This window comes from Delphinapterus leucas, chromosome 7 (genome assembly GCF_059928025.1).
Source record: "Delphinapterus leucas isolate spDelLeu-1000000601 "Yukka" chromosome 7, BTC_Dleu_Yukka2, whole genome shotgun sequence".
Classification (NCBI taxonomy): domain Eukaryota; kingdom Metazoa; phylum Chordata; class Mammalia; order Artiodactyla; family Monodontidae; genus Delphinapterus; species Delphinapterus leucas.
In genome coordinates this window covers 45,818,267-45,830,964 of record NC_143135.1, presented here as the reverse complement: position 1 = coordinate 45,830,964, position 12,698 = coordinate 45,818,267, and the positions used below count along the sequence as shown (strand labels likewise).

Sequence of the window (12,698 nt, the reverse complement as noted above, 5' to 3'; positions counted from 1 at the left end):
TTTGAGTCTAAGTTAAGCAATCTGCCTTTTGACTAAATTTTATTTTTTAAAAAATTAAACAGCACACACATATGATAGTTACCTAAAGAAAATAACTTTTTTTTTTATAATAGATGGTGACAATTTAGAAAATATGGAAGGCGTAAGCCTGCAAGCAGTAACACTTGCAGATGGTTCTACTGCTTATATACAACACAATTCTAAAGGTATGTGCCTCATATACAGCCCACTGGTTATTACCAGCAATTCATAACCTCAGAGTTGGAACACCTAGCAGTTATACCACTTCCCAATCCCTTCTACAGACACTGTACTACATATGGTAGTAATTTCAGTTTAACTTAAATTTTGTTTTGATAATTTGAGGACACCTTTTGAGATATTTGGAAGATACTCTGGGGTATCAGAATTAGTGAGGAAGAGGGGAGGGGGTAGTGTCCCTGACCTATTTTTAGTAAGACCTTTCTCACTTTTTCCCTTTAAATTATTATTTAATGTTTTTACAAAATATGCGTAAAAGTAGACATTTGGTTTTGCTTTTATAACATTGTTTCTAAATCAGTGTTTACTTTGCTCCAAGAAATAGCCCAGTTCTCAAATTCCTTGCTTTTTTGGAAAGCTACTGAGCATATGTATACATAGTCAAAGGACTTGTAGCCCCCAGGGATGAGAATGACAGCTGGCCTCATGTGCACTGATACATCTTTCTATCTTCCCAGTTTCAGCTTCGCTGGGGTCAGGGTCACGATTCCTAAGTGGCTCTGAAAGGTATATAGAGGTTTGACCCATGTAGCTTGCTCAGATGAGCCACTCTTCCTCTTGAACTTGTCTAATTGAAAATCGGAGGGGAGAAAGGATGGCTGAGGGAGGATTTTCTGCTTTCTGTAGGATCACTGGATGTGTTATTGAATTGCCTCAGAACATTGAGGGAAGAATCAAGATGAACATGATCTTAAGTAGTGTATGTTTTTATAGTTGATATCATTTTGAAATTGTATAAAGTTTAAAATTTTTGCTTGTGCTAATTTATTGGCTTAAATTGTTTGTTCTAGATGGGAAACTCATAGATGGTCAGGTCATTCAGTTGGAGGATGGTTCTGCTGCCTATGTTCAACATGTACCCATACCTAAAAGTAGTAAGTATTTGATATTTACTTACCCTTCTGATTTTCATACTTCAGTATTTGCTGCCTCCAACTGCCTCTTACTACTTAAACTTAGTCCTGATCTCTAGGTCTCCTTCTGAAAGGGGAGATAGGTAGATGTCAAAGAGAGGATCTAAAGACCATTTTAACTTAATTGAGATTTTCTCTCGGAGTTAATGGAAAAGAAATTACTAGACTTTACTCTGGAGATAAATGGGCAAGAGTTCTAAGTGAATATTTCTATTATTTGAGATAAATCCTACACGCCTTCTCATTTTCTTTTTTTTCTTTCTTTCAATTCTCCTATCCCCTGGTAAATATTCCTAAAACAGGTATTCTAATATCTTTTTACCTTTAAACACTTATTCAGAGCAGCTTTGCTGAAATTATTTAAATGTTGAAGGATCCATAAAGGAAGTGTAGGTTTGTATGATGTGTTTAATGGTTTATTGACTCTGTTGTTGTTGAGTTATCAGAATATGCTTGGAAAATATGGGATCTAAATGTAAACGTTGTTCTTGAGCAGGGGACAGTTTGCGTTTAGAGGATGGGCAAGCAGTGCAGTTAGAAGATGGAACTACAGCATTTATTCACCATACCTCCAAAGGTAAATTAGCTTTGAACATTTGAATAAAATAAGGGGGAGGTAGGGTGTGGGAAAAATAAGACCTGCCTTTAGTTGCAGAAATGCTGTTGTCATGTAAAAGAAGGATTGTGCTTGTTCTCTCAAATATAAGATGGTAGATTTTGGCACAGTCTAAGGGAAAACTTTCTAACAATTTGAGTTGTCCAGTAACAGGTTGAAATAGCAAACCCCTGGTCTCTGAAAGACTTTAACTAGAGGCTGCCTTTAAAATATGAAATTAAACACTTGAAAGTTAAATTGTTGATTTTTTTCTTCCTTTTAAATATAATGTCTTTAGCAAGGTCCTTTGCCCCTTGTGTTGGTCTTTAAAACTAAATAAAAATTTTAAAACTATCTGAAGCAAACATGGCAAAATGTTCATGTTTATTAGCTTTGTGTAGGGAGGACCAGGGGTTTGAGGTGGAATGCATAGGAGCAATGAGCACAGCTCTGTAGCCAGACTATCTGGGTTCAAATCTGGGTCTGCTGTCTTTTAGCTGTGTGCCCCTGAGCAAATTATTTAACCTTTTTGTGCTTCAATTTCATCATCTGAAATGAGGATTATGATAAGTATCCACATCATAGGGTAGTTGTGAAGACAAAATGTACAAACATGTAGAGCACTTGGAACAATATTTGTCACATAGTAAATGCTCAATAAATATTAGCTATTGTTATTACTTTATAAAATACTTTATTATAGAATGACTGTAAATGTTTTAAGAGACTATATTTAGTTGTGAAACCAAAGGAAGAAATTTTTAAAAATATAGAATATTTGAATTTGTAAATAAATTTATTTAAAGTTGAGAAAAGTAAACTCTGAAAATTTTTTTTCCTTAGCAGTGGGAGTTGATCACAGGTTCACTGTAATTGGCTAGATTTATTATTTCACAATGCTGTATGTTTCTTAGTATGGTTATTTAGAAGGGGGAAAAAACCATGGAGTCATACTGACATGAGTTCAGATCCTGGTTTCTCTGCATACTGATTTTTTTTTTTTTAGTACTCCTTTTTTATTTAAATAAATTTATTGATTGATTGATTTCTGCATTGGGTCTTCATTGCTGCATGTGGGCTTTCTCTAGTTTTGGAGAGCGGGAGTACTCTTTGTTGCAGTGCACGGGCTTCTCATTGTGGTGTCTTCTCTTGTTGCGGAGCACGGGCTCTAGGCGCGCAGGCTTCAGTAGTTGTGGCACACGGGCCTCAGTAGTTGTGGCTCACGGGCCCTAGAGCGCAGGCTTAGTAGTTGTGGCGCACGGGCTTAGTTGCTCTGTGGCATGTGGGATCTTCTTGGACCAGGGCTCAAACCCATGTCCTCTGCATTTGCAGGTGGATTCTTAACCACTGCGCCACCAGGGAAGCCCTGCATACTGATATTTAACTGTTAATTGTTAGTTTTTTTTATTTCCTGGGTCCTAAGGAAAGTGACTTTACTTCCTCAAGCCTCAGTTTCCCATTCGTACAATAAGGTGGTAAATATACCTGCCTCACAGAATCATTGTGAAGATTGAATGAAATAACATATGTAAAGCACATGGGCCCTGCTCATAGTAAATATTCGATAAAAGTTCATTCCCTTCTTCCTTTAAATATGTAACTGTTTATCAGACTACCTTTAATTTAATGCCATTCTCTTCTACTCCCTCAGATAGTTATGACCAGAGTGCATTACAGGCAGTTCAGCTGGAAGACGGCACCACAGCTTACATCCATCATGCAGTGCAAGTCCCACAGTCTGACACCATTTTGGCAATTCAGGCTGATGGGACAGTGGCAGGTCTACACACTGGGGATGCCACGATTGATCCCGACACCATCAGTGCTTTGGAACAGTATGCAGCAAAGGTACAGCATTTTACAATGTGAAGAACATCCCAGATACAGCTTCTTTATCTTTCACTAAAAGAAAAGAAAGCAAAAAAAAAACAAGAAACTAGGAATTCAGAGTCAAAATCAGACAGCATCAAGGAGAAGATCAGCATTTATCTTAAAAGAAGTGAAGGGTAGAAAGAAACATTTGAAGACAAAAAAAGGAATGGAGTAAAAGCTTATAGAAGAGAAATGGGTGGCAGGTAATTCACACAAAGATATACTCAAGTATGAGTGCCATAAAAGAAACAATGAGGTATAGATGGAACTGCTTATGAATTATAAAGTAGAAACTAGAGTTTGGAAAAGGTGAAGGAAAATCTCAATTAAGTTTTTTTTTTTTTTGCGGTACACGGGCCTCTCACTGTTGTGGCCTCTCCTGCTGCGGAGCACAGGCTCCGGACGCGCAGGCTCAGCGGCCATGGCTCACGGGCCCAGCCGCTCCGCGGCATGTGGGATCTTCCCGGACCGGGGCACGAACCTGTGTCCCCTGCATCGGCAGGTGGACTCTCAACCACTGCGCCACCGGAGAAGCCCCTCAAATCGGCAGGTGGACTCTCAACCACTGCGCCATCGGAGAAGCCCCTCAATTAAGTTTTACCTCAAAAGGGCTGTGTTTTTTTCCCTGCATTGAAATTATATCATTTATATAATTTAAAAGGTTTTTCCCCCATTTTTTATAATGGAAATTTTCAAACACACACAGAAATAAATGATAATGTACCCATGTACTTATCTCCCAGCCTAAACAGTTATCAATATGTGAAAATTTTTTTAAGCTTTATTTTATTCCTGTAGGTGTCCATTGATGGAAGTGAAAGCGTGACAGGTTCAGGAATGATTGGAGAAAATGAGCAAGAGAAAAAAATGCAGGTATGTAAGGCTACTTTTTTATATTAGAATCTCTTTCTCTTAGCATTTCTGAGCCCTTCTAGGGATGAAAGCAAGAACTCACTACCTCCCTAGGAATATCTTACCAATTCAGAAAAACAGTGTATGCATTAGGCAGCAGCTTTCTCAGATTACCTCCTCAGGTCTCAGAATTCATTATATGGATGAAAGTGGCACTAAAGAAATAGAAATATCACAGAGATCCAGATGAAGCTTGTGTTCTGGAGTCCAAAGCAGTTTTGGAGACCAGGCGGTCTTCTGTCTGCCCCACCCTCGGCAGCTTGTGGATCCTTTTTCTGGGCCTTCACCCTTACTGTGACTGACTAACCCTTGCTACTTTGTTTTGTATATGTTTTTGTTTCTTCTGTTTACAACTGATTCCCTCCATACTTTCCTTTTCAACTTCTGGAGAGAAGGTCCAGTCTAGCTAATTGTCATTGTTCCTTCTGGGCAAAGCTGTTTTTACTGCTTCTACCAGACTCCTTCCTGGGCTGCAGATGGCCACGGGTTCGCTGCCCTTGATTCAGATGCTCACCTTGGGTCCAGTCCTTGGCTATCCCTTACCCAAATAACAGCCTAGAGCTGCAGAGCCTCGCCAAGGTTTGTAGTTAAGTACAGAGTAGTCACAGATGCATTCTGGGAGATCTACAAGTCAAATTTCAAGACTCTGTTATGAATTATGTGTTTTTGTGTTTGTTTGAGGGGTTGGTGTTTGTGTGGGTGGATGTTCTTGGAGCTTATATAATCACTGTAGTATATTACTGCTTTAATGCTGCTCCTTTTTTTCTCAGCAATTATCTCTAGTATTTGGCTGACTGCTCCCTCATAGTTTTTTGCAGTCTTCCAAGTGTTTTATCATTTTTAACTCCTAAAGTTATTGCTTCAGGCAATACTTTTTAACTTGAGCATTAGCATCACCACTTAATGCCATTGAGTAGTACTGTTGGGGGTTATCAAGAAGATTTTATATTTATAATAATAATAAATAATAAAAGAGGGCTTCCCTGGTGGCACAGTGGTTGAGAGTCCGCCTGCCGATGCAAGAGACGCGGGTTCGTGCCCCGGTCCGGGAAGATCCCACATGCCGCGGAGCGCCTAGGCCCATAAGCCATGGTCACTGAGCCTGCGTGTCCGGAGCCTGTGCTCCACAACGGGAGAGGCCACAACAGTGAGAGGCCCGCGTACTGCAAAAAATAAATAAATAAAATAATAATAAAAGAAATCACTGGTAAAAATTTGATGCTTTTAAACATTGCTGGATAGCCAGTATTTCTATTTATCACTGAAGTGATGCCATGAAGTAGCAGTAATATAAACACAGTTTGTAAATCATTAAGCCCACCAGCTTTGAAACTACATGATTCTTGGCAAAATTTTCAAGTCTGAATTCATAAAATGAGACTTTAATATTTTTTATACTGCAGTATGTCAAATCTATCAAAGTCAAACTCTACTAAAATGCAAACACAGTGTAAATATATACAAGAGATGTAGGTCAGTGCCTTGGAGTGGCCCAATAGGGTTCTGTCTCTTATTGGTGACTAACAATTAAGTTTTTAAATAATAGAATATTTTTAAAGAAAGACAGTTGTAACTACACTTGTAATAAACTAGAATAGGTCTTACAAAAAATGAGTGAATTTACCATTGGTCCGTATTATAACATTATACTATTAGCATAAAATTCTATTACGATCAGTAATTAATTTCTGCACCCAGAAACATACTAGGAATTCAGAACTGCTGAAACAGAATGTCGTAAAAAGCACGCTTACTCTTTATCTGCAGATATATAACCATTTGGTGTTTGTGCCAATAGACAAAGAAAATGAAGAAAGTTGAATAGGATTTTTGTTCTGACTGTAGCTTTTTCTCCTTTTCCTTGTACCTCTCCTTACAGACTAGATCTATGCTGTCCAAAATGTTGTCGCTACTGAGCACTTGAAATGTGACTAGTCAGAATTGGCATGTGCCGTGAGTGTAAAATACATACCAGAGTTAAAAGACTTACAATGAAAATAAGAATGTAGGGCTTCCCTGGTGGCACAGTGGTTGAGAGTCCACCTGCCGATGCAGGGGACGCGGGTTTGTGCCCTGGTACGGGAAGATCCCACATGCCACGGAGCGGCTGCGCCTGTGAGGCATGGCCGCTGAGCCTGCGCATCCAGAGCCTATGCTCCGCAACGGGAGAGGCCACAACAGTGAGAGGCCCGCATACAGCAAAAAAAAAAAAAAAAAAAAAAAAAAGAATGTAAAATATCTCATTAATAATGTCTCCTGTTGATTACATGTTGAAATGATAATATTTTGGACATACTAGGTAAAATAAAATAATTACTAAAATTAATTTCACCTGTTTCTTTTTCCTTTTAAAATGTAGTTACTAGAACATTTTAAATTATATATGTGGGGACTTCCCTGGTGGTGCAGTGGTTAACAATCTGCCTGCCGGTGCAGGGGACACAGGTTCCATCCCTGGGAAGATCCCGCATGCCACGGAGCAGCTAAGCCCGTGCACAACTACTAAAGCCTGCGTGCCTAGAGCTCGCGAGCCACAACAAGAGAAACCACCTCAATGAGAAGGCTGCGCACCGCAACGAAGAGTAGCCGCTGCTCGCCGCAGCTAGAGAAAGCCTGTGCGCAGCAACGAAGACCCACCACGGCCAAAAAAAAAAATTATATATGTGGCTTGTATTTGTGACTCATATTTCTCTTCATTAAGTGCTAGACCAGAAGTTTCTGAATCTTCTATCCTCCAAAACAATTGAGTACCATAGTTGAGGTTGAGGACCCAATACATGGTATTAAAAAGTCAAAATATCCCAGAAGAACTGCTGCAAATAAGCAGGACCTGTAACATCTTGGTTTGTCTCTTAGTACTCATCCTACTTCTGCCAGAGTTGCTTAAGAAGTTGTAACTCTGTGTCTGGCTGAACTTTGAAGTAAGGAGGTCTATACCTAATGCGATAGATTTTTTTTACAGTCTTGTTTCAAAGCTTTAGATTTTTTTTTCATTGTGATGCTTACAGTTTAGAGCTTTTTCTTTCATCTATAACATAAGCATACTAGTTGTGCTGCTGAGCTGATCTCTTACTTGAAACCAGATTTCATAGAACAAGAAAGACCTAGAGTATCTAAAACTTAATGCGCTCGTGGGAAGGCAGTTTTGCCCCCTGGGGGACATTTGGCAGTGTCTGAAGACAAGTTTGGTCGTCACAATTGGGGACATATTCTGGGTAGATGTCCTGCAAGGCATAGAACAGCCCCACTACAACAAAGAATTATTCTGTTCAAAATGTCAGCAGTACCGAATTTGTTTTGTTTTGTTTTGTTTTTTTGGTGGTACGCGGGCCTCTCACTGTTGTGGCCTCTCCCGTTGCGGAGCACAGGCTCTGGACATGCAGGCTCAGCGGCCATGGCTCACGGGCCCAGCTGCTCCGCGGCATGTGGGATCTTCCCGGACCGGGGCACAAACCTGTGTCACCTGCATCGGCAGGTGGACTCTCAACCACTGCGCCACCAGGGAAGCCCCAGTAGTACCGAATTTGAAAACACTCATCTGAAGTAGTCTGTTTAAGGTTGCCCATGTGTTCAGTTGTAAGAACCATAAGGATGATGGGATATGTGTGTTTCAGGGAGGCTATGACTGTTGTCATTGCCCTTCAGCTACACCACCCTTAGTTAAGCAGAACAGCGTGCTATTAAAGTAACATGTAATTTGTAATAAAAACATCTCAGTCGAGCTTCCATTCTGCTATGTAGTATCTGTGTGACTGTGGGCAAATTACTTAATTTCTCTGGATCTGAGACTTATTAACTAAATGAGAACAATAATCTTTGCCTTACCCATCTCGTGGGGCTATGAAAACCAAATGAGAGTTTCATTTGATTAATATTTTAGGTAACACATGAGAATGTAATTTGTAAACGTGTTAGCATCATGCAGCATTGTTGATGCTTTACATGTTCTGTTAGAATCCAAGGTCCTTTTTCATGGTTTCCATTAGTTTTGACTTCATTAAAAACTAATTTTATTTACATTGGAGATCAAAGTCCTTTGGCTTGGCAGTTTTTTTAAACAATTTATTTTTATTTATTTATTTTTGGCTGCATTGGGTCTTCGTTGCTGCGCAGGCTTTCTCTACTTGTGGTGAGCGGGTGCTACCCTTGGTCGCAGTGCACGTGCTTCTCATTGTGGTGGCTTCTCTTATTGTGGAGCATGGGCTCTAGGTGCATGGGCTCAGTAGTTGTGGCTCACGGCTCTAGAGCTCAGGCTCAGTAGTTGTGGTGCACAGGCTTAGTTGCTCCACGGCATGTGGGATCTTCCTGGACCAGGGCTCGAACCCGTGTCCCCTGCATTGGCAGGCGGATTTTTAACCACTGCGCCACCAGCGAAGTCCCAGAGTCATTTTTGAGCCAAGTATGACAATCTGCACAGATAGGATGTGGCAGCACCATCACCACATGCCCACAGAGTAGAAAGTTATTCTTCAATTTTCATGGTACCTCAATTTCTAAAATAGGTTATAATCTTTAAAAAACCTCTAACATCAGTGCAGTTGTTTAAAGTCTTGTGTTGAGTTCCAGAGAAGTGATCTTCTACTTAACACTATGTAAGTATAGACTAGGATCATATGGATCGTAATGTCTCCCACAGGCGACTCAAATGACCTAACCCCCTCTTTTCCTTTGCTTTTGAAATTGATTTTTACATTGTTTAGAACATATGTCCTAAAATACATATATACATTATAAATATATATATATATACATATACATATATATATATATATATACACACACACACACTTAATTCCCTGGAGTATGTCAAGGAACATCTGCATATAATGCATTGATGGATGCTCCCTGGCTTGACTTTTCTAGAGTGGGAATCGACCTGTGAGCGCTGACTATGCCCCCTTGTGGATCTCCTTTTGACTTCTTCCAGAGCTGCTGACTTCAGCCATGGAACAGAATTAACCTAACTGGCTCAGCATGATAGAATCTTCATAAAATGATGACCTGAGTCTGGAAAACCACATTACAGTTTTATCTTTTTTATCCTGAAAATTGTAATTTCATCTACTTTATTTCTGTATAAATAATTTAAATCATACTTTTCGTTTCATCTAGATTGTCTTACAAGGACATGCAACAAGAGTAACTGCTAAGTCTCAACAGAGTGGAGAGAAGGCCTTTCGATGTGGCTATGACGGATGTGGAAAATTATATACAACAGCTCATCATCTTAAGGTATATATGAAGGAAAGGCTGTGTCTAGTTATGAGAATAGGGCATTAAATGCCAATATAATGTGTTTGTAGTATTCAAACACCATTGTTCTCCCCCACTTATCAAGATACAAATACACTCATACAAAAGCCTCTGCAGATTTTAGAAACTGAACTCTTTGAGGGCTTGGACTATGCTTTTTTCATCTCTGGCTCCCTCAGGTCCAGCATACTATGTGACACATGATAGGGGTACTCTACATATTTGAATACATTTTTCTCAAATGTAAAATTTATGTAATTACATGGGAGATATATGTGTAATCATTCCGTTAACAGTGATTTGCTGAAACGTAGTGAAAGTTGGTGTTAATTTGTCCTGTCTGTCAAATACATAGGCCAGGTATTTTGATTGCAGCTAAACACAACATACCATGACCCATAAAAATAATAGCTAACATTTATTGAATAACTCACAATGTGTCAGGAAGTGTGCATTTAGCATATTTGGAATAACATCCCTAGAGCCCATCTCCACTACTTATCAGTGTTTACATGTTACTTGACCTCTTAAGTACCTCATTTTCCTTATCTATAATATTGGATGATAAAAGTACCTCCCTCAATGAGTGGTTGTGAGAATTAAGTTATTTAATTCCGTACATGTAAAGTACTGAAGAGAATGGCCTGGCATGTGGTAAAGGTTCAGTAAATGTTGGCCATTGTCATGAGTATTCATTTGTCACAGCAGCCCTCTATCGTAGGTACTATTATGTCCCCACTTTACAGAGGGGACTTTGAGGCTGAGAGAAGGCAAGTGCCATGGCCACACCACTAGTCAGCAGTGAAGCCCTGCCTCAGATTGAGGCCCCTCTGCCAGCAGCCTCCACACTCTTAGCCTTATGTTGTGTAGCGTCTCCTTGTACTCCTGCGTCTCACCAGGTACATGTTCCATTCAAACACCTTTGACCACTCTAGAAAAACTCGAACCTCTTATTTTTTAATTTATATATATATATATTTTTTATTTTTGGCTGCGTTGGGTCTCCGTTGCTGCACACAGGCTTTCTCTAGTTGTGGCGAGTGGGCTTCTCATTGTGGTGGCTTCTCTTGTTATGGAGCATGGGCTCTAGGCACGTGGGCTTCGGTAGTTGCAGCATGCGGGCTCAGCAGTTGTGGCACGCAGGCTTCAGTAGTTGTGGCTCACGGGCTCTAGAGTGCAGGCTCAGTAGTTGTGGTGCACGGGCTTAGTTGCTTTGTGTCGTGTGGGATCTTCCCGGACCAGGGATGGAAGCCGTGTCCCCTGCATTGGCAGGCGGATTCTTAACCACTGTGCCACCAGGGAAGTCCCCTGTTCCTTATTTAAAATGAGTACTTCTTAACGTACAACATTTGGTCTATATTGAGAATTATTGACCTGTAGTTTTTGAGAAAAGAAGTTATCTTTTGTTTTTCAAAAATAACATACAAGCAACAACATAATTCAGCAGTGGGGAAATAAAAAAGGTCTCTGTGGAGACCATCCACCTGTGGAGTGCCTCAAGGAAATAAACTCATGCCCGTGTTTTAATAACAGGTGCATGAGCGATCACACACAGGAGACCGGCCTTATCAGTGTGAGCATGCAGGCTGTGGGAAAGCATTTGCAACAGGTAAACACATGATTTTTCTTTGTTTCTTGGTTCCACTTGGGGGTCAAGCAGAGACGGGTCAGAGGCAGGAACTGACCCCTTGCCTTGGTCTGAATTCGTGGGCACACAGTGACTAGTTTTCCAATCTCTCCCTTACTGCATTTTGTCCTGCTTGCTCTGTTCTCTCTCTGTGTTCTCATTTTGCTCCTCAGACCTGTTTCTGCCTACTGTGTTTGTTATTTCACTCCACACTCTGCTTTCTTTTAGCAGGAAAAACAAAAGTCGAGCATTAAAGCTGACACAGAGTTTAACATTAGGACAGACCTTAGGGGGAACCATGGGAAACAGGGGCTTAGCAGTGGGACGGGTTCCTCCCAGGTACACATCCAAGAGGGCCAGGACCGTTGCCAGGCCTCCTGACTTCACCCTATTCCTCATTCCATGTCACGATTCTTTTTGGTTTTGTTTCTCAGGATTTTTTCTTTTTTATTATGAAAATTTACAAACATTTATATAAATGAAAAATGTTAGAGTATACCACCATAAACAGTTCAGCATGCATATCAATATTTGTTTACATTTCTTATTTGAGGTAAAATTTACATACAGTTTACTGTACAAATATTAATTGTAACATTCTATAAGTTTTTTTCCTGTATTCATCCATTTATTCATTTATTTTTAAAAAAATTTTATTGGAGTATAGTTGATTTACAGTGTTGTGATAGTTTCAGGTGTACAGCAAATGAATCAGTTATACATATTCATATATCCATTCTCCCCTTTTTTTTTTTAGATTCTTTTCCCATATAGGCCATTACAGAGTATTGAGTAGAGTTCCCTATGCTATGCAACAGGTTCTTATTAGTTATTTTATATATAGTAGTGTGTATATGTCATTCTGAGTCTCCCAATTTATCCCTCCCACCCCCCACTTATCCCCTGGTGACCGTAAGTTTGTTTTCTACATCGTGACTCTACTTCTGTTTTGTAAATAAGTTCATTTGTACCTTTTTTTTTAGATTCCACATATAAGTGATATCATATGATATCTGTCTTTCTGTGTCTGACTTACTTCACTCAGTATGGCAATCTCTAGGTCCATCCATGTTCCTGCAGATGGCATTATTTTGTTCTTTTTTATGGTTGAGTAATATTCCATTGTATATATGTACATATCTTCTTTATCCATTCCTCTGTTGATGGACGTTTAGGTTGCTTCCATATCCTGGCTATTGTAAATAGTGCTGCAGTGAACATTGGGGTGCATGTATCTTTTTGAATTATGGTTTTCTCCGGGTAT

At 39.8% G+C, this 12,698-nt stretch overlaps 1 protein-coding gene across 7 annotated transcripts in view; it reads left to right on the top strand.

Moving 5' to 3' along the window:
* Positions 1-12,698, top strand: part of ZNF143 (zinc finger protein 143) — a 54,374-nt gene that overhangs the window by 15,486 nt on the left and 26,190 nt on the right. For 5 of the 7 annotated variants that reach the window (XM_022563179.2, XM_089915179.1, XM_022563181.3 and 2 more), the window contains 7 exons: positions 114-206; positions 1,053-1,136; positions 1,669-1,752; positions 3,422-3,618; positions 4,441-4,515; positions 9,667-9,786; positions 11,341-11,416. In XM_022563179.2, coding sequence (XP_022418887.1) covers positions 114-206; positions 1,053-1,136; positions 1,669-1,752; positions 3,422-3,618; positions 4,441-4,515; positions 9,667-9,786; positions 11,341-11,416 — 729 coding nt within the window. The remainder of the gene's footprint in view (positions 1-113; positions 207-1,052; positions 1,137-1,668; positions 1,753-3,421; positions 3,619-4,440; positions 4,516-9,666; positions 9,787-11,340; positions 11,417-12,698) is intronic. The other 2 variants (XM_022563180.2, XM_089915176.1) reach the window with 2 other exon arrangements.